The sequence below is a fragment of the Erithacus rubecula genome (genome assembly GCF_903797595.1).
Source record: "Erithacus rubecula genome assembly, contig: SUPER_W_unloc_1, whole genome shotgun sequence".
Classification (NCBI taxonomy): domain Eukaryota; kingdom Metazoa; phylum Chordata; class Aves; order Passeriformes; family Muscicapidae; genus Erithacus; species Erithacus rubecula.
In genome coordinates this window covers 559,044-579,764 of record NW_027635709.1, presented here as the reverse complement: position 1 = coordinate 579,764, position 20,721 = coordinate 559,044, and the positions used below count along the sequence as shown (strand labels likewise).

At 45.3% G+C, this 20,721-nt stretch overlaps 1 protein-coding gene across 1 annotated transcript in view; it reads left to right on the top strand.

Annotated features, from left to right (window-relative positions):
- The window catches only part of MEX3C (mex-3 RNA binding family member C), a 45,328-nt gene extending 29,404 nt beyond the window's left edge, over positions 1 to 15,924 (top strand). Inside the window, exon 2 of the mRNA XM_079329792.1 lies at positions 12,934 to 15,924. Coding sequence (XP_079185918.1) covers positions 12,934 to 14,159 — 1,226 coding nt within the window. The 3' untranslated portion in view covers positions 14,160 to 15,924. The remainder of the gene's footprint in view (positions 1 to 12,933) is intronic.
- Positions 15,925 to 20,721: the final 4,797 nt, after the last annotated feature.

Genomic DNA, 20,721 nt, shown 5'->3' with positions numbered 1-20,721 from the left:
GAAATACTTTTAGTCATTTCACAACTGAGAGGAAGTGTTCTGTTTAAACAAAAGAATGCAGCTTGAGAATGAATGAACAGCTCTTCTGAAATATATGTCAAGCAGTCATTCTTAAAGAAGTTGATTATTTTTTCTTTCTTCGTTAATCAGGTGTGCAGTGTTATGCTCTGCAGACCAGCAGCTGTTGGCCTTGTGGTACTACCATCCAATGTTTCAGTCAGGTAACAAAGGACTTGCACGTAGTCACAGGGATTCTTGCTTTCTGATTAAAAATTTGTGGCAACCTAGCAATGAAATAAGGACTGTACCAGCTTAACAGACTTTTCCTTTAAAGCTATGTCCATATGCAGCTGTTGCAGGCTCATAGAAAACACGTCCCTGCATATTCCCCTCAGCACACTTGGCAGTGCTATGCCATCCCCTGCTGGTCTGGGGGGACTTCCCAGACCTTGCCCTTGCTTTCTAGGCAAGAAATTAGCTATGTTTCTGCTAGCAGCTCATTGTTTGGGGTTGATGTCAGTAATTATTCTGTTGCTGCCTTATTACTTGGTGTCAGCTTATTATGGTGGTCAGAGCGCTAGAGAATATTCAGAATATTCAGAATAGAGGCTGCAATACGGTATTGTCTTTCATCAGCTAACTGCAAAGCTACTGAAAAATATATTCCTGTGAACTATGGCTTTCGCTTTAATGCTGATGAGCTGTGAGATCTGTGGTTGCTCTGGGGAGAAGTTGAAGGATGCCAGACTTGGTCAGGGCTGATGAGCAGCCTTCCCTCCTGTTTAAGAGATGAGTTGGTGCTAATACAACTTCACCCTGCTTGCTGCTCTTCCAGCCTAGGCTGTACTGGTGGCTTCACACAGGATTTGTATGTTTGAAGAGCTGCAGGAAGTTCTCAGTTTTGATCCCCATAGCTAGTTACTTGTCAGGAGCAGGGAAGGAAAACAAACTGGTGTAATTTGATTGTGGTTCACAGGGGCTGCTCACAGAATTTTTACCCACCGTGACTTTCAGGCTTCTGTTTGGATAAATTTCTTCTAGCTTTTTTTCCCCTAAAGCCTTCTGTAATTGGGGAGGCAAAATTAAACAGACATGATGGTAAGAAGATTTAAGTTCCTGTGTGTGCCTGAACCCCAGTTTTGCAGCGCTTGGCAAGAGGAATGTGGGTAAAAGGTGTGTGTCCCTGTCGTGACAAGTTGCATTTTGCTACTGTTGATAACTGGAAGGATTAAGGACTTCTGTCCTGTTGTGAGAGAGGGGATACCACACAACAAAGGGAACCTGATCTATAAATTGATCCTTGTCCCATTCCCACTGTGTGACATGGACGTGAATTCAGCAGAAGAAAGAAATGGGGGAAAGGTTGCACTTCTCCATGGCTGTGCAGAACAGGAGTCTGGAATACTTTTTTTTGGGATGGTTCTTGGCTCATGGCAGTAGCTTAGCTGGTGTGGTGTGAAGCAGGTGTGCACAGGGTTCCCACTGCAGTCACTTGACTCTGCTGGCTCCATTGGGGAGTTTCCTTCATGGATTGAATGGCCTAAGACTGGTTTTGATGTATCTCATCTTGTTAGTAATGATGAAAGGTGAAAGGGGGAGTGAGAGCTGAGCTGTTTGTTGCAGTATGATGGGTGAGGACTGCAGGTGCTATGGCTGTGTCCTAGTTTGAAGGACAGGTGTCTGCCAAAAAAGGCAGGAGCTTCTCTTTGAAATGGAGAATGTAAACCCCCTCCCTCCCAATTATTATAATTTTGAATTTAAGGGGCTATAAGGCAAAGATATGGGAATTAGAAATAACAGTTTGTTGGGGGTTGAGTGTTTTTTCTATTAATGTGTCAACTGAAAGAATTTTTCCCATTATCATGCCAATGGAGCTGGCCGGGCTACACCCAGGATCTCTGATGGCTCCAGACAAAAGGGGTGGGTGGCAACGGCTCCCGGAGGGGCCTCTGAGGCTTCCAGGAGGGGACTCGTGTTTCCGGCGAGCTTGGAGGAGGACGCCCGGATCTCCAGCCCACGCGGCCGAGCACAGGAGAGCCAGACCCTCTGTGATCACCTGCCCTGCATCTGCCCCGTTTCCAGCCTCCTGCCTCTGCAGACACAGCTGATCACCCGGACACACACGGTGAGCGAGGAGCCGCCGCTGCAGCCCGTTCCCGCCCGGGACCGGCATGGCCGCTGCTGCCCCCTCCTGCCTCCGTTCCCGTCTGCCCTTCAGCAGATCCGGGCTGGGACTAAGCACAGAGACAGCGTGCTTGCATCTAAAGGGACTGACACCGAGTTATCTATTCTGTTCTGTTAGCAATTTTAACAACTGCTGTCTTTTTCTGCTTGTACAGTTAGATATATTAGTAAAAGAGCTGTTATTCCCACCCCCTTATCTCTGCCTCAGACTCCTTGATTCAAACAATTATAATACTTGGGGGGGGGGAGTGGAACCAAAGTCTCTATCCCAAAGGGAAACTTCTGCCCTTACTGGCAGACACCTGTCCTTTCAAACCAGGACAGATTTTGGCGCCCAGACGTGGGACAGAGGGCACTGAGTTGAGAGTTAAGACAGGAATAACAGCTCTCTTAAGTGGCAATATGTTGTCTGGTTTAATCTGGTTTATGTTCCATGTGGTCACAGCCATCTCCCTCCCATTTGCAAGCCCCTATTTGAATTTGGGCTCCCTCAACATAGTTACTGTAGCTATTATCCGATTCGTTTGGTGGATTGATTATGTCAGGAATTCATGAGTTTTTAATTTTTTCTGGGAAGTGGTTGCATGGATCCAGAACTATCGTAGTCTAACTGCGTGTTTCTGGGGCTATTTCAGTAATGTTACTTACTGTGAGGTAATGAGTGCAAGGGAAATTTTCTCCCAACCCATCACCCAGTTTTTTGAGGCTACCCCACCGGTTCTCAAGGATTTCAGATCTGTTTTAATTGCCAGTGTTCTTATACAGTGGCTGGTGCTGCTGATAGGCCTGTTCTACTTAGCACTGAGAAACAAGGGAATATTGGCTTGGACAACAACTCTGATACCTGCCCCAGGGACTAGGGATGTTGTCCCAGAACCTGCCTCTGCCCCAGGGACTATGGATATTGCCCCAGAGCCTGCCCCTGGGACTAGGGATATTGCCCCAGAACCGGCCTCTGCCCCAGGGACTAGGGATGCTGCCCCAGAACCTGCCTCTGCCCCAGGGACTAGAGATGTGGACCCAGAACCTGCCTCTGCCCCAGGGACTAGGAATGCTGCCCCAGAGCCTAACCCTGCCCCACAGCCCACTGCAGAAATGAGCCACCCAGAGTGGGTGGGGGACTCTAGTGAAGGATATAGGCCAAAGGTTGAAGGGGCAAAGCCAGATGTTGAAGGAGCATAGCCAGATGATGAAGGACCATTTTTCTCCAGCTGGTGAGAAACCCTCCCCCTGCCCTAAAGAGGGAGAGTCAGATGGTGCTGCAGTGGAACCCGTAGATGTTGTATCTGTCCAGGTTCCAGCTGGATCACAGGAGCAGCCACAGCCAGCAGCAGTTGCTCCTGTGGAAACTAGGAAATCTAAGAATAAAACGAGGCACTTAGATAATGGGGATCAGCAAGGAGGGTCCTCACAACCAGCAAGGGAGCCAGAGGTTGAGATTGTCACCGAGTCCCTCTCATACGATAGTCTCCGTAACCTGTGAAAAGACATTGCACAGCGGGGCCGTGAGCCTTTTACAACTTGGTTACTCCGGGTCTGGGACCTTACGGGAACAGGTGTACAACTGGATAGAACTGAGGCCAGGAATTTGGGATCCTTCGCCCAGGATTCAGGTGTGGACCAGATATTCGTAAGGGAGCAAGGCCTCTTTTCCCTCTGGGACCGGCTTTTAATCAGTGTGAGAGAGAAGTTTGTCCACAGAGAGAGAATGCAGGAGCACCACCGTAGGATGCGCTGGAAGACCCTTGAGGAAGGGATCCAGCAGCTTAGAGAGACAGCAGTATTAGAGGTACTTTTTGGGAGGGATGGACAGCATGACAATGACCCTGACAAGGTCAAGTGCACAGGGCAGATGTTATGGAATTTGGCAACCTTGGGTCCATCTCAATATACCACCTACATAGCAATGATTAATGCTGATAACCACCCAGAGAAGGTGTGTTCTATTGCCAACAAACTCAGAAATTTCGAGAGCATGATGAATGGCCTAATGCAGGCTAATGTCTCTGCCGTGGCCAGGGACCTCCAACAGGTCGAAGATAGGATGAGGGATATGATGGAGGAGATGATGGAGAGAATTGAGGAGGTGAGGAAGATCAGCGTAGCATCAGTACGAGTCACAGGCCCCCAAGTCAGAGCTTCACGTCCCCCAGCTAGGGAGAGAGGGTACACCTCACGAGCTGACCTGTGGTTTTTCCTGCGAGACCATGGGGAAGACATGGGAAAATGGGATGGGAAACCCACTTCTGTCCTGGCAGCACGGGTGCGTCATCTCAGGGAGGGAAATGCTAACCGAGGGAGCCGCACTAAAATGAAGGTAGCCTCAACCTCCCACAAGCAAGGTGCAGGGTATTACAGCAAGGAGGATGATCTGTCAGATCCCCTGGAAGGAACCTCCACTATGTATGACCAGGAAAGAAATAATAACCAGGGCTAGAGGGGCCCTGCCTCTAGCCAGGGAGAGGCATGGGATGACAGGATTTATTGGATAGTGTGGGTGCGATGGCCTGGCACATCAAAACCACAGAAACATAAAGTGTTAGTTGATACTGGTTCACAATGCACCCTGATACCATCAGAACATGTGGGGAAGGTACCTGTTTCCATTGTTGGGGTGACGGGGGGATCACAGGAATTCACTTTGCTGGAAGCTGAGATTAGCCTGACAGGGAAGGGGTGGCAGAAACATCCAATTGTAACTGGCCCAGGGGCACTGTGCATTCTAGGCATAGACTTCCTCAGGAACGGCTACTACAAAGACCCAAAGGGGTTCAGGTGGGCTTTTGGAATAGCTGCTGTAGAGACAGAGAGCATTAAGAAGTTGAACACCTTGCCTGGACTGTCAGAAAACCCCTCTGCAGTAGGACTCCTGAAAGTGACTGAGCAACAGGTGCCAATTGCCACCATGACAGTGCACCGCCGGCAGTACCGGACAAATCGAGATGCTCTGATCCCCATCCACAAGATGATCCGTGATCTAGAGAGCCAAGGGGTGGTCAGCAAGAGCCACTCACCCTTCAACAGTCCAATCTGGCCTGTGCAGAAACCTGATGGAGAATGGAGACTGACTGTGGACTATCGGGCATTGAATGAAGTGACTCCACCGCTGAGCGCTGCCGTGCCGGACATGCTGGAACTCCAGTATGAGCTGGAGTCCAAGGCAGCAAGGTGGTATGCCACCATTGACATTGCAAATGCATTCTTCTCCATTCCTTTGGCAGCAGAGTGCAGGCCTCAGTTTGCTTTTACCTGGAGAGGCATTCAGTACACCTGGAACCGACTGCCCCAGGGGTGGAAACACAGCCCCACCATCTGCCACGGACTGATCCAGGCTGCACTGGAGAAGGGTGAGGCTCCAGAACATTTGCAGTACATCGATGACATCATTGTGTGGGAACACAGCAATGAAGGTATTTGAGAAAGGAGAGAAGATCATCCAGATTTTGCTGGGAGCCGGTTTTTGCATTAAAAAGAGCAAAGTCAAAGGACCTGCCCGAGAGATCCAGTTCCTGGGAGTGAAGTGGCAGGATGGATGGCACTAGATCCCCACTAAGGTCATCAATAAGATCACTGCAATGTCTCCACCAACAAGCAAGAAGGAGACTCAAGCTTTCCTAGGTGCTATCGGCTTTTGGAGAATGCACATCCCTGAGTAGAGCCAGATTGTGAGCCCTCTCTACCAGGTCACTCGCAAGAAGAACGATTTCCATTGGGGCCCTGAACAAGAGCAAGCCTTTGCCCAGATCAAACAGGAAATCGCTCATGCAGTGGCCCTTGGCCCAGTCAGGACAGGACCAGAGGTAAAGAATGTGCTTTACTCTGCAGCTGGGAACCATGGTCTGTCCTGGAGCCTTTGGCAGAAGGTGCCTGGTGAGACCCGAGGCCGACCCCTGGGATTCTGGAGCAGAAGCTACAAAGGATCTGAAGCCAACTACACTCCCACAGAGAAGGAAATCTTGGCTGCCTATGAGGGAGTTCAAGCTGCCTCAGAGGTGATTGGCACAGCACAGCTTCTCCTGGCACCCCGACTGCCAGTGCTGGGGTGGATGTTCAAAGGAAAGGTTCCCTCTACTCACCACGCCACCGACGCCACATGGAGCAAGTGGATTGCCCTGATCACGCAGCGCACCCGTATTGGCAACCCGAATCGCCCTGGGATTTTGGAGATAATTACAAACTGGCCAGAAGGTGAAGATTTTGGTCTCGCTGATGAAGAGGAGCAGAAGCAAGTGACCCGGGCTGAAGAAGCTCCACCGTACAACCAGCTGCCAGCAGATGAAACACGCTATGCCCTTTTCACCGACGGTTCCTGCCGCATTGTGGGGATGAACCGGAAGTGGAAAGCAGCCGTATGGAGCCCCACACGACAGGTTGCACAAGCTACCGAAGGAGAAGGTGGATCGAGTCAACTTGCTGAACTCAAAGCTGTTCAGCTGGCCTTGGACATTGCTGAGAGAGAGAAATGGCCAAAGCTCTACCTTTACACTGATTCGTGGATGGTAGCCAATGCTCTGTGGGGTTGGCTGGAAAGGTGGAAAAAGGCTGACTGGCAACGTAGAGGAAAACCAATCTGGGCTGCTGATGAGTGGAAAGACATTGCCACTCGGGTAGAGAAGCTGCCTGTGAAAGTCCGTCATGTGGATGCCCATGTTCCCAAGAGTCGGGCTAATGAAGAACACAGGCACAACGAGCAGGTTGATCAGGCTGCACAGATAGAGGTGTCAAAGATAGATTGAGAACACAAGGGAGAACTGTTCCCGGCTCGATGGGCCCACGATGCCTCAGGCCATCAGGGCAGAGACGCCACCTATAAGTGGGCACGAGACCGAGGGGTGGATCTAACCATGGACAGCATCTCTCAGGTTATTCATGACTGTGACACGTGCGCTGCCATCAAACAGGCCAAGCGGGTGAAGCCCCTCTGGTATGGGGGGCGATGGTCCAAATATAAGTATGGAGAGGCCTGGCAGATTGACTATATCACACTGCCTCAGACCCGCCAAGGCAAGCGCTACGTGCTGACCATGGTGGAAGCCACCACCGGATGGTTGGAGACCTACGCTGTGCCCCACGCCACTGCTCAGAACACCATCCTGGGCCTGGAAAAGCAAGTCCTCTGCAGGCATGGTACCCCTGAAAGAATTGAGTCAGACAATGAGACTCATTTCAAAAATAGCCTTATTAACACCTGGGCTAAAGAACATGGCATCGAGTGGGTGTACCATATTCCCTACCATGCACCAGCGGCTGGGAAAGTCGAACGGTGCAATGGTCTGCTTAAAACCACCTTAAAGGCACTTGGTGGAGGGACTTTCAAGAACTGGGAGATCAATCTACCAAAGGCCACATGGTTAGTGAATACCCAAGGTTCCACTAACCGAGCAGGCCATGCCCAATCAGAGCCCTTGGGAGCACCAGATGGAGATAAGGTTCCAGTGGTACACCTGAGAGGCATGTTAGGATAAACTGTCTGGGTGAACTCTGCTTCCAGCAAAGACAATCCTGTTCGTGGGGTGTTTTTCGCTCAAGGACCAGGTTGCACTTGGTGGGTGATGCAAAAGGATGGAGAGACCTGATGCATACCCCATGGGGACCTTGTTCTAGGGTGAACTATCTATGATACTGTGCCTGTAACTACATGTATGTATATAATTTAAAGGTTTCAATATGATGTAGCATGTTGGCATGGAAAAAATTCAGGGTGGATAATGTTGGGGGTTGAGTGTTTTTTCTATTACTGTGTCAATTGAAATAATTTTTCCCATTATCATGCCAATGGAGCTGGCTGGGTTACACCCAGGATCTCTGATGACTCCAGACAAAAGGGGTAGGTGGGAACGGCTCCCGGAGGGGCCTCTGAGGCTTCCAGGAGGGGACTCGTGTTTCCGGCAAGCTCGGAGGAGGACGCCCGGATCTTCAGCCACGCGGCCGGAGCACAGGAGAGCCAGACCCTCTGTGATCACCTGCCCTGCATCTGCCCCGTTCCAGCCTCCTGCCTCTGCAGACACAGCTGATCACCCGGACACACACGGTGAGCGAGGAGCCGCCGCTCCAGCCCGTTCCCACCCGAGACCGGCATGGCCGCTGCCGCCCCCTCCTGCCTCCGTTCCCGCCTGCCCTTGGCAGATCCGGACTGGGACTAAGCACAGAGACAGCGTGCTTGCACCTAAAGGGACTGACACCGAGTTATCTGTTCTGTTCTGTTAGCAATTTTAACAACTGCTGTCTTTTTCTGCTTGTACAGTTAGATATATTAGTAAAGAGCTGTTATTCCCACCCCCTTATCTCTGCCTCAGAGTCCTTGATTCAAACAATTATAATACTTGGCGGGGGGGGGGGGGAGGGGAACCAAAGTCTCTATCCCAAAGGGAAACTTCCACCCTTACTGGCAGACACCTGTCCTTTCAAACCAGGACACAGTTCTTTACTAGGAAAATTAAAAATAGAAATACAGTATTACCAAGAACAATCCCAAAACACTGACAGAGTCAGAATACAACCTGACACCCCATAAGTCAATCAGGGTGGTGGCAGCAGTCCAATTCAATGGTGGCTGCATCCTCCTCCAGTGGCAGATGTGGTTCAACTGGAGCAGTGCTCCTGGAGAAACTGCAGTTTTCCTCTGAAGGTCCAGGGATGATGTGAAAAGGTCCAGCTTTCCTCTGGAATCCAGTGGAAAGATGGTATCTTGCTGTCCAAAATCTCAGTGTTTTATCTAGGTAGTAAAGGCTTGGCTCCTCCCCCTGGCTGGAGCATCTCCCAATGGGATGATGTAATTTTATCAGTTATACAGTGGGACTTAATGACTTTTCATGGATGATATCTTCCTGGAGGGAGGATGGGTCGTGGAAAAGATAAAGATGATTGCCCCACCTAGTCTTAAAGATGGCCCATTAGCAGATAATATGTGCCACTTAAGGGGGAAAAATGGGGTGAAGGCTTGAGAAGAATGATACAAATCAGCCAGCACAGGGTGAACACTGCCTACAGAACTTAGCTCAGGCCTGGCTCCTCATCAGGTTCCTGGGCAGGCAAGCACTAAATCTTTACCTAAATGAAAATAAACTGAAATGTTTTTAACTGTGTCTGTATGTACTTATGGCTGAATGTGCTGCTTAGGAATGCTTATACTGCTGAACCAAGGATGGTAACTGGTATTGAATAGACTTTTGTTTTCACACCAAACTAAAATCACTTGAAAAGATTTGATTAAATTAAATTTCTGGTCTAGAAGTCCCCTTTTCAGGCTTTTTTTTTTTCTTATGTACTTAAAAATCTTGGATACAAAAATCTTATTTACTGCAAAACTGTGTGTGATATATTTTTTCCCCTTTGTCTTTCCCAGTCTCCTGAGCTTAGATACAGAAATTTCTTGATTTATCCTTTGACCATGTGATTTCATAGCTAGCAGAACTTGTCATTGTGGCTGCAGAATTGTTGGAGAGGGGATAGGATCAGCTATGCTTTGCAGCATTGCCTCAGTAGTGACTAATGGAGGAGGGTGGGAAACCAGAGCAGCTGAGTAAAAACAAATAGAAAGGTCATTCAGCTGGAGTGGTATAATGGGCTACTGATCTTGTATTTTGACATGAGTGTCTTTTGTGAGGGTTTCCATCACTCCTTGTAGACAGAATCCAGTGGGTATTGACTGACTCATTTTGAAATACTGGGTTTTGTACATGGTGACTTTCTTCAGTTCTTTCTAACTTTTCAGATAAAGATTGAGAATTGATCTTGATGGTTTGAGGAGTCAGCCTTCCACTGAAGCTTAACTTTCTGATGTTTAAAAGTCTTGTTCTGTTGCTACAGGGATTTAAGGCAGTGTTTAGCCTCTGCTTTCTAGGTATGTGACTCATACCTTAAAAGCAAAGCTCTACCTGTCTTGGTCTGTGCCGTTCTGCAGCCTGAAGAAGAAAGGCAAGAAGGCTGTTCTTTATACCGGAATGGTTTGAAATGTGACACTGGCAAAGCAATCTCTGGGAATTTGCAGGTGTTGGGGGTTGGGTTTATTTTGTTCCAGTTTAAAGAATTTTTCCCATTATCATGCTAACGGACCCTGCTGGGTTACACCCCGGATCTTTTTGACAACTCTGGACAAAGGGGTAGGTGGGAGCTGGCTTCCGGGAGGGGCTACTCGTGTTTCCGGGGAGCTCAGGGGAAGAGGACCCTCCCGTCTACAGCACTCGTGGCCGAGCACAGGAGAGCCAGACCCTCTGCGATCACCTGCCCTGCATCTGCCCCGTTCCAGCCTCCTGCCTCTGCAGACACAGCTGATCCCCCGGACACACACGGTGAGCGAGGAGCCGCCGCTCCAGCCCGTTCTCACCTGAGACACAGCGCGCCCATTGTTGTCGTCGTCGTCCCCCGCTCTCCCTTATCTCTGTCTTAGAGTTCTTAATTCAATTCTAACACTTGGGAGGAAGCAGAATTAAATTCTCTATTTTGAAAGAGGAGCTTCTGCCTTTACTGGCAGACACCTGTACTTCAAACGGGGACGGCAGGGAATGAAGGTGCATAATTCTAACTTAATTTGAGTTTCTAAAATATCAGGAAAATCTTGTCTAAAATGTAAGCTGTAAGACTTGGTAAGGCTGTTTGGAATCTGGAATTAATTGAGCTCTGAACTGTGATATATAATATAGAATTATATTGCTATTTAGATGTCTATGTTTAAATGTCTCTAGTATTCTTTAAATGTTGCCTCTGCAATTTTTCTGGAAATAAGGATATATACTTGGGTGGAATGGAGTAAATGAAAGTAATCTCTGTATATTGGAGAATAATTGATACACCTCAGGAGACTGACTGGTTTTAGGTGTTCCAGTAAAACGAGTGTGAAAACTTCAGTGGCACCATTTTACAGATCCTTTGGGTTTAATGTTTGAGCCCACTATATTTTCTGAGTAACTGCGAAGGAATGGGAATGGAGTGGGAAAGCAGATTTATTACAGGGAGAAATGCAAACAAAGAGATGGAAGGAGTAAAGGTAAATTGCCAAAGTGAGGTGCTGCTCTCTGGTACATGTAGGGAAATGGCGTGGCTTCAAAGGATGTGTGCTTTGCCACCTCTCTAAGGCATCTCATGTGTTTTCCCTTTTATTTAATCTAGTAGAGCACTAGTGCCTTCTCAGTGGGCTGTAGTGGGAGGTTGAGGCTTATGGGTTTTTTCTCTACTGCTGACACTTGCTGCTCTTGCTGATCGACATGTTTCGTTCTCTGGTCTGCATCCCCTCCTTTGCACAGATCTGTCTGTGCCTCACACCCCCTCTCATGGGAGCCCTCCCGTGCTCCTCTGTGTGCTTTCTGGGGGAGTTAGGGCCTTTCAGAGCCCTCACTAGCTGTTGAAGATAAATGAACTTTCTTTCCAGCTGTGTCATGAAAACAAAGGGCTATTGTGTTCAGTCTTTGTGTTTTCTACGTGCAGGGGCCCTTAAAGAAGCAGCTCTTCCTCCTCTCTATTCCAACCAGAATTTGCATATTTGCTATTTTCTTTTTATTAGTAGATAGTACTGAATAAAGTGCATCTTTGTGTGGTTTTCTAACTGTACAATTTATTGCTTGTGATACCTTGGGTACAAAGGACTAACAAAACACTATTTTGAGTACCCAAACAGTTATTAAATGCTTAAAGTAAATAAGGAAAAGGTGAATAAATTGCTGCAAGTGAAATGATGCTTAAAACACTTAATCTGAAAATGTTACTTATAATTTTTTCAAGATGAGGTTCACTGTAAAACAACATTTACTCTGACATGCTTTTGAATTTGTTTTAAAATAGGATAAATTCAATTAAGACTGAATCCAGTAGACTGTCTTGCATGTCATGGACCTGCTTGTGTCTCTTCATTTTGCAATGCCTGCTTTTCTGGTCCTGTCATGAGTAAAAGGGGCTTCTGCATGTACCATGCCTTTCAAAATGCATTGAGCAACTTGGGAAAGAGCCTGTTGTCACTGTGTCATAGCAAACTTTATAATTCAGTCCCCAAAAATCAAATACAAATGTTTCATTAACTTTTTTCTTTTATTTCAGACTGTATTTTCTCAATGAATGAGAGAAATTCCATGTAGGCACATACTATTACATAGTAAGCCTTATTTGCATGCAACAAAGTGCTTGAACTCCTACTTGACAGTTCAAGGAGTGGCTCCTTCATCCCCCAGGGAAGAGTAGTTTTAAATAACACTTACTGATAAAAGGAAGCAAATTAAGAGTTCTCAGTTAATCAATTTTATCGATACCCTACACAGGTTGCAATACAGACACTTCTTTCTCTTGTAGATGTTTAATTTGCTTTTAAGTCATGCTTGTTGGTGGAAGGCTAATATATCAGCAAACTTGTGTGTGAACCTTTACTCCTTTTGCAGGATCTTAGAAATAACTGACCTATACCAAATCAATGGAAAAAAAATTAAACCTACCAGTATCTATGGGATAATAACAAAGGTGACTGACAAGAAAGTCATTCATGTTTATTCACCATCTAATAGCAATTGAGGAGTTGCTGAGCTAAACCAGCCCAAAAAACATTGCTAAAATTGTTTGTGGCTATAAGTATCAGAGGCCTGTTTGGAAATAATAGGTATAAGTTGTTACTGCTTTTGCTGATATGACTTGCAGAGATACAAACAGCTGCTTCTGGTTTCACTCTATGGTTTCTTGAAACTCTCAAACAGCTTAAAATAGATGGCTTTCTTGTGGCTTTCTAAACTTGGATGTCTTGCTAAACTTGTATATGTTTCCTTTAAACAGGTTGCAAAATAAAAGCGCTAAGGGCCAAGACAAATACTTACATTAAGACCCCTGTTCGTGGAGAAGAACCTGTCTTTGTTGTCACTGGGCGAAAGGAGGACGTAGCCATGGCTAAAAGGGAAATTCTCTCAGCTGCTGAACACTTCTCCATGATCAGAGCATCATGCAACAAGAGCAGTCCTGCCCTGGGAGGCCTGCCATGTACCCCTAACCTTCCAGGTCAGATGACAGTTCAAGTCAGGGTGCCTTACCGTGTAGTTGGGCTGGTGGTTGGACCAAAAGGAGCTACAATCAAAAGAATTCAGCAGCAGACCCATACCTACATAGTCACCCCCAGCAGGGATAAGGAGCCAGTCTTCGAAGTCACAGGAATGCCTGAAAATGTCAACTGTGCACGTGAGGAGATAGAGATGCATATAGCCATGCGTACTGGGAACTGCATCAAGCTGAATAAAGAGAATGATTTCTACTACAATGGTACAGATGTGAGCTTTGAAGGAGGCACTCTCAGGTCTGTATGTCTTGCTTCTAATCCTGTCTCTCTTAGCCGCACCAGAATGATTTCTAATTATAGGAATGACAGCTCCAGCTCCTTGGGAAGTAGTTGCACAGATTCCTGTTTTGGAAGCAATAGATTGACTGCCTTCAGCCCAACAAGTCTGTTCAGCACAGGCAACTTTTGGTTTGGAGAAACGTTGCCTTCAGTGGGCATGGAAGACCTCATGGTTGACTCTCCTGTGTATGACTCCTTATCAATGCCTTCCCAAACCATTTGTACTCCTTTTGAACCTGTAAACCCTCTCCCTGGCTTTGATAGTGACCCTGCTAGTAACACCAAGCTTCAATGCCGAGGGAAACAGCCATCTACTGCTTGTCTGTCACCCACATTTCCAGAAAGCCTGGATCACCCGCTGACTGGGAGAGTGAGTAGTGACCCACCTAGCACTGGCCACCAAGTAGGCCTTCCCATCTATATCCCTGCATTCTCCAATGGCACCAACAGCTATTCATCTTCCAGTGGTGGCTCCACGTCCAGCTCTCCCCCTGAGTTGAGACAGAAGCACGACTGCGTAATGTGCTTCGAGAACCAAGTTGTTGTGGCCCTGGTCCCCTGTGGTCACAATCTCTTCTGCCTGGAGTGTGCCAACAAAATCTGTGAAAAGGAAGTCCCACTGTGTCCTGTTTGCCAGACAGCTGTTACTCAGGCAATTCAAATTCACTCTTAAATAGAGATATTATAGAGATATTATTATATGTGGACTTTTAAAGGCATGAATGTAATGGTACCCTCTAGTAAACTTTCTAATGAATACTGACTGTTGGACTTCCTTGGGATTAGGCTGAAGTTATTAATAAATTTTTACTTTCTCAAAAGGCTGCTATGGTAACACTAAACTTAAGTGGTCTCCGTCTGGTTCAGTGTAAGCAGATAGCATGTTTAGCAGAGATAGATCTGGTGTAATGTTATGGTACAGTGAGGGCAAGTTTTCATAAATTACACAACTGAAAAAAATCCTCAAATTTTCCCGGCTTTTCTAAAGGATCTCTGTTAATTGTTTGGCTTCTGTGAGCTGGCAGCAATGAACCTTGTTGCCTAAATGCAAAAGTACTTGTCTGCTATGGAGGATGTGTGGCATTATCAGTATATCAAACAACACTTCCAATGCTGTCTTCTGCCAGTTTTGAGGAAATATTTTTTGCTTTATGTGACAACTTATGCCTAATTCTTCAGTGTTGCAAATATCTTTTAAAGCATTGTTTGATTTATTGAAACAAATTGTGTTATTGGCAGGTTCAGCTAATAAATGATAGTGAGGTGGGAAGAAAGAAGCTGCCAGATGCACCTCCATTTTGTCCTTGATAAGGGCAGTATGTCCAGAGGATTAGGAATGTCTCAATTTGTGAATTCCTACCCACTGCTTTTGTTAGTGTAATATAGAAAAAGTCTGGCTGGCTTCATCCAGTTACAGTAAGGGCTTTGGGATGCACATACTTTGACTTAAGAGTGATGATGCTGACATTCTGTTCATTAGTCTGATCAAGCTGTTCTTTACCTTTTTAGAGAGTATATAGTTCAAAATGTGAAGCATTTTTATGTTCAATTCATGTCTTACACATAAATATATATTTTTAGTAAGAAAAAGAAAATGCCCTTGTATTATTCATGACAGTAGCTGTGACAGTGGCCCTGTAATCAGTTTACTTTATTTCAAAACTCTTTCCAAAAAACAAGTCTCTTGAATGACCTTCTTACATTTCAACCTGTGGATGTTTCTAGCTTTTTCATCCTCAGTACACTCCCAAATCTGTACTGACATATATTAAAACAGCAAAAACAAACCAAAAAAGACACAAGTATAGTTCTGATGTATTTTTTTCCTCTTTTTTTAAAGCATTATTTTCCCAAGACAATCTTTTTCTCACTGTAACAAAAAGAAGAAATTGTGTATTAAAGTAGTAAATATGCAGAAAATTTTATTTTTATTTCCACTTGAAGAGTTACATTTCGTATAAAAGTTTACAACTAGGAGTTGCCTTAAAGGCGTCTTATATACTGCATAACTTTAATACTGTAATTGCTTGTAGTATTAAAATCTGATCTCTAGCTGCAGTCTTCTAGATGCAAACAAATGTTCCCCGAGGGTGTATTTTGTTTTATTGCATTGTACACTGCAACTAATAAGCCAAGGAATCAACAGACATTAGGTGTGCGCACCATTTCTATAAACCACAACCTAAGAATAAACTGATAAACTATTGATCTAGCTTAGTATTTGCTAATTTTGCTACACTCTTTGTTATGTATATGTAGGGAAGTCATAGAGATTATAAATTCAATTTTGGTAAAGTTTAAAAATATATATTTTATGATAAAGGGCCTTTAACTTATGATGGCCAAAGCACTGATATTATATATTTGCTGTAAAGACAATTTTAAGAGTTTATTTTTCTGATCTTAAAAGTTATTTAATAAAGGTTTGTTTCCATTAACTTGAATGTTTTCCTCTCTTCATGGTTGTCACTTGGAGCAGCTTAGGCAGGCTGGGGATGGCTGATATCCCCCACCCAACCAGGGGCATTCCTGGTGCTTGTTATTTCATGTGCAGGGCTCAGGCTGGTGGGATCCCATTCCAGTGCTGCAGGGCTCCACTCCTGAAAGAAGTTTAACTGGTATAAACAAAAATTGGGGGGTTTTTTTGGTGTTTTTTTCCTCCCAAAATACCCTTTGCCCAATTTTTCCCAAAGTTGCAGGGAAAAGTTTCCAGGAGCTGTTGGTTAGAGTTAAAAATAAATGCATGCAAAATGAGCTGAAGTAGCTGAGGGGAGGATGCAGGTTGTTGCTAAGAAAATAAATGGGGTTTGGGCAAATTAGCTGCACCAGAAGCTATAGGAAATCCCAAATATTGAGGCTAGCAGGTGCCTGCCCCAGGGTGTGACATTGTTTAGTGGTGGACTTGGCAGGGCTGGGTCAATGGTTTGACTCAATGGTCTTAAAGGTTTTTTCCAATCTAAACCATTCTCTGTCCCTAAGTCAAGGGGGAAAAGAAATATGGACCATACAGTCACTTAGGTTGGAAAAGACCTCTAAAATCAGAGTTCAGTTGTTAACTCAGCACTGCCAAGTCCACCCCTAAACCATGTCTCCAAGTGTCGCATCTACATGCTTTTTAAATCCTTCCAGGGATGGTGACTCCATTACTACTCTGGGGAGCCTGTTCCACTGCCTGACCACCCTTTCAGGGAATAAATTTTTTTATAATCTCCAATTTAAACTGCCCCTGGCACAACATGAGACTCATCCTACTATTTGTTACTTGGGATGCTCCATGCCTGCTCCCCACTTGGGGTCTGCTCTCTCAACCTGTGCTAATCTGAGTGGCATGTCAGTGGTGCATCCCTTCTGCCTGCTGCTGACACCAGCTTCCCAGGTGTCCCCATGGATCTCTGCCCACAGCAGCCATTCCCACCTCTGCTACCACCATACTACGTGTCCTTGGTCATGTCACTACACCCAGAGGCAGCCTCACTGCAGTACTCAAACCTGTCATCTTTGTGCTGGCCATGCTGCTTTGCACTGCTTCAGCTGCATTTACTTCAAGACAATGCTTCACCCTGACTCAACAAATCAACAAAATCAACCCGAACTGCCAGTCTGCCCCAGGGTGTCCCCATCTTTTGTTGCCATCCTATATCTGTGAAGAACATGATCAAAAGGAGCCATGACCCACACTATCTGTGGGATGCTCCCAAAGCTTCCCCCTCCCATGTTTTCAGCCATGGAAGATGGAGCACTAGTGGACATCTAGTGGCACCTGCCCCAGATGCCCTGAGGCAGCTACAGAACCCCCTGGTGCATAGCCATCACCCTTTGGCAGAACCCAGCCTTGTGTCCCTTGGGTCATTCCAGTACCCCCATGGACATGCAAATAGCAACAGTGTGGGCAGGGGTCTGACATGGGGCCATCCTTCAGCCTCTGGGGCAGCACAGAGGTGCTCAAATAGACATTTTGGTTCAGCTTTAGCTTTGTGATATGGATTTATTCCATGCCTATATCCATGTGACAATCACTCACCCACACCTGGTACTCATTCTGATCTCTAGTCCTTCCTCTGAGACCCTACCACATGCACACAGCGTGGTTGGTGGCTTAAATGAAGTAATTTCCATTAATATGAAACCCACAGAACTGTTGTGCCCCACAGACTTAAGGCAGAGTGGTATCTGCACACCTGCAGGCGCCCAGAGACATTTCTACACTGGATACTGACCTTGGCTTTGGGTTTGATTCTAGTTGTACCCAAGTATGACATGGGACTCCAAGGAGGGACCCTCTGGAATCACAGCCCTGCTCTAGCAAGCTCCCCTAGCCTTGACACAGTTCAATACCACAGCTAGCAGCTCCAACAGCTGACCAGAAACAGGATAAAAGCTCTCCACTGAATGAAGTAAAGAAGCCAAAGACTTGAATCTTTACCTTTTTTAATCAAAAGCATACTCCATAACAGAATTTCAGGAAAGTTAACTACAGTATATTATCCACAAACTAGGTTGAATGAAAAACATACAGTAAGCTACAAAGGAACTACTGGGAATTCTGTTGACCGCTTATCAAAAGGCAATGGCTGAAAGAAGAAATGCTTAACTAGGTTTCCATGCTCAAAAAAACCCTCTTATAGCAGGTTTTGGGTTGTGGATATTTTGCAGCTCTCAGTCCAGCTCAATCACTCTGTCCTGATACCAAACTTCACCAGAAAGGCACAGAAAAAGGTACAGGAGCAAGAAAGTGCTATGTGGTTTTGGTGAACTTGTATAAGTCCTGCAAATTTAGGAGTGATGTGTCACCCAAAAGGCACAACAGCAGCCAACAGTGCCAAAACCTCTTGAGATATTGTTGACAATAGTTCTGCTTTCATGAGGTCTCACCAAGTGAAACTTTCACGTTGCTGAAAAGTCAAGTCAAATCTTGGGGACCTCAGCAGCATCATGTGCAGCAGCTTTGAGTCAGCATGGTCACATGCCTTAGATAATTTTCAGAAACAATCAAGAAGAGTGTTTTGAAAGTGAATGACACAATAAAAGGAGATGTTCAGCATCCAGCTCTTACAGCTGGTGGAGAAGCACTTTCCATTTTTGTTTCCCTGTCCAGGACCAAAGTGCCAATGAGCTGCATCAGAGGTTAGAAGCATGAGTACAAAGTTGGCTCACACATGCCTAGGACAGGCAACTTGCAAATCTCAGTCCCAAGAACGATGCCACAGTCCACAAAAACCTAATACTAGTCATGGAAATACTCCAGTTATCAGCAGGACCAGGCAAGACCATAGCTTTTAAAGTCTTTCAAAAACCAAAAGGTAACCTCTCCAAAATTGCATCCTTAAAAATACCTGACAACTAAGCATCTCAGAATTTTATAGAGCAGATGTTAATTAGCATAGGGCCTGAGAGGAGGGAGGTGGGAAGAAAGAGGATTTCTTAAATGAAGTCTGAATCCCACTTAGATGAAGATTCATGTGGCTGTCTTTAACTGGTTGCATTAACGTGACCAGCAAACCCAGTCACTCTGTGTATCAGAGTAAAAATGTGAATTGAGGGGACAGTCCTTTCTAAAGTGCTTACTCTTCAAAGAAGAGATAAAAGATGCCTCAATAAAGACCACTATCAAGACATAACATTTGAAGGGTTTAGAGGCAGAAGCCACTCCTATATACACTGATATATTAATTTTGTAATGGTCCCTAGTAAAAGAAAAGACAGTAGTTCCTGAGCCACACAGAGAGAACACTGTCATCAGAAGTGTTATAAGAAGATGGTCTCAAAGGTAAGGCACAGGAATTGAACACAGGTTTGATGACTACTGCTGCTACAGACCTCTTTGGTGACTTGGGGAGACCATTGTATTGTTTGCAGTGTAGGTCCCTCTCTAGAAAGCAGAAGGGTACTTCCCAGGTCTTCAGTAGGCCAGAGCTGTAAATGAAGTGGTTTATATCACAGCAAGGGGCTCCAGGTCTCTGAGCACATCATTCTCATCAAGCCCAGAAGACTGATGAAAGGAACAACCACTTTCAACCACCACTGTTTAGCGGTTATGGCACCTTCCAAGGGACTCCTGTAGAATTAAGTATTTTTAAACCATTCCAGGGAAAAGCTTTTCTCTCCTACATCTCTACCATGTTAACCTTCAATGCCCTTGCTTTCAAAACTAACAGCAACACAGAAAGCGATCTAAACCTTCTGGTGTTAATCCCAGCTCACCAGTACATGAAGTGAAATTACACAGTATTCCAGCACAATGTGTTTTTTGAGAAGCACATAATCAAGGGTGAGAAACAAAGAGGTAATTAATTCATTGAACGAACTAAGCAAAGCAGACATGGGAACAGGACTGCAAGCAAATTGCTAGCTGAAAAAATACTTGTTGAATTTGAAACATTCGGAGCTGAAGGAGACATGATTTTGGCATCCTTGACATTCCTGTCTGCTGTATGCATAGAGGTCATTATGGCTATCAAGTAGCTATAGCTCTTCAACTCAGAAAAAAACATAAATGCAAGACTCAAAGATTCAGTATGCTGCCACTGAAGGGTTTCTAATCCATTATGCACTGCTTTTTATGCCTTGTCATAAAAGTACAAAAAATTAAGTAAAATGCATATTAAGATGAGATTCTCTCATTTTGACCTTTAACAGTTACAACAGCATCTTATCAGAAACTGCCCAGTGGAGAAGATGAATGCCTTTTCAGTATTTGTACTGCCTCACACAATGCTCAGATTTCTCCTGACGTGGAGCCTGAATTTTCTTGTTTCTGATAAACTCATCTGACATTTTGTTGTTCTATTCCAAACATTTTGGGCCATCTAAATACTACACTGTATGTGCAGACTTAAGGAGACTTGCAAAACATCTGCAAAGAAAACTAATCTTGAAAGTTGAATTCTTTCAGACCATAGTACAGGCCAATACACCAACAGGTGGAAGCAATCTTTCACTATTTTATCAAGTTATGGCACAATCAAAGCAGAAGCAACTGGTACAGAAAGTTGTCTGTGAAGCAGTCATATACAAATCAGTCATCCACTAAGAAAAACACCTTGCAAAGCCACAAAGTTAAATAAGGAGTAAGTTCATGGACTCCTAATCAAACGGACAGTCTGTTATAAGCAATTTGTCAGTCAGAATGTTACATACTTTCCAAACACTGAGGCACCTTGAACCCAGCAGTAAGTGCAGGGCAGACAATCTAATAAGGGAGGCTGGCAAGAAAAACACGTAGGCTTTTAATTTCT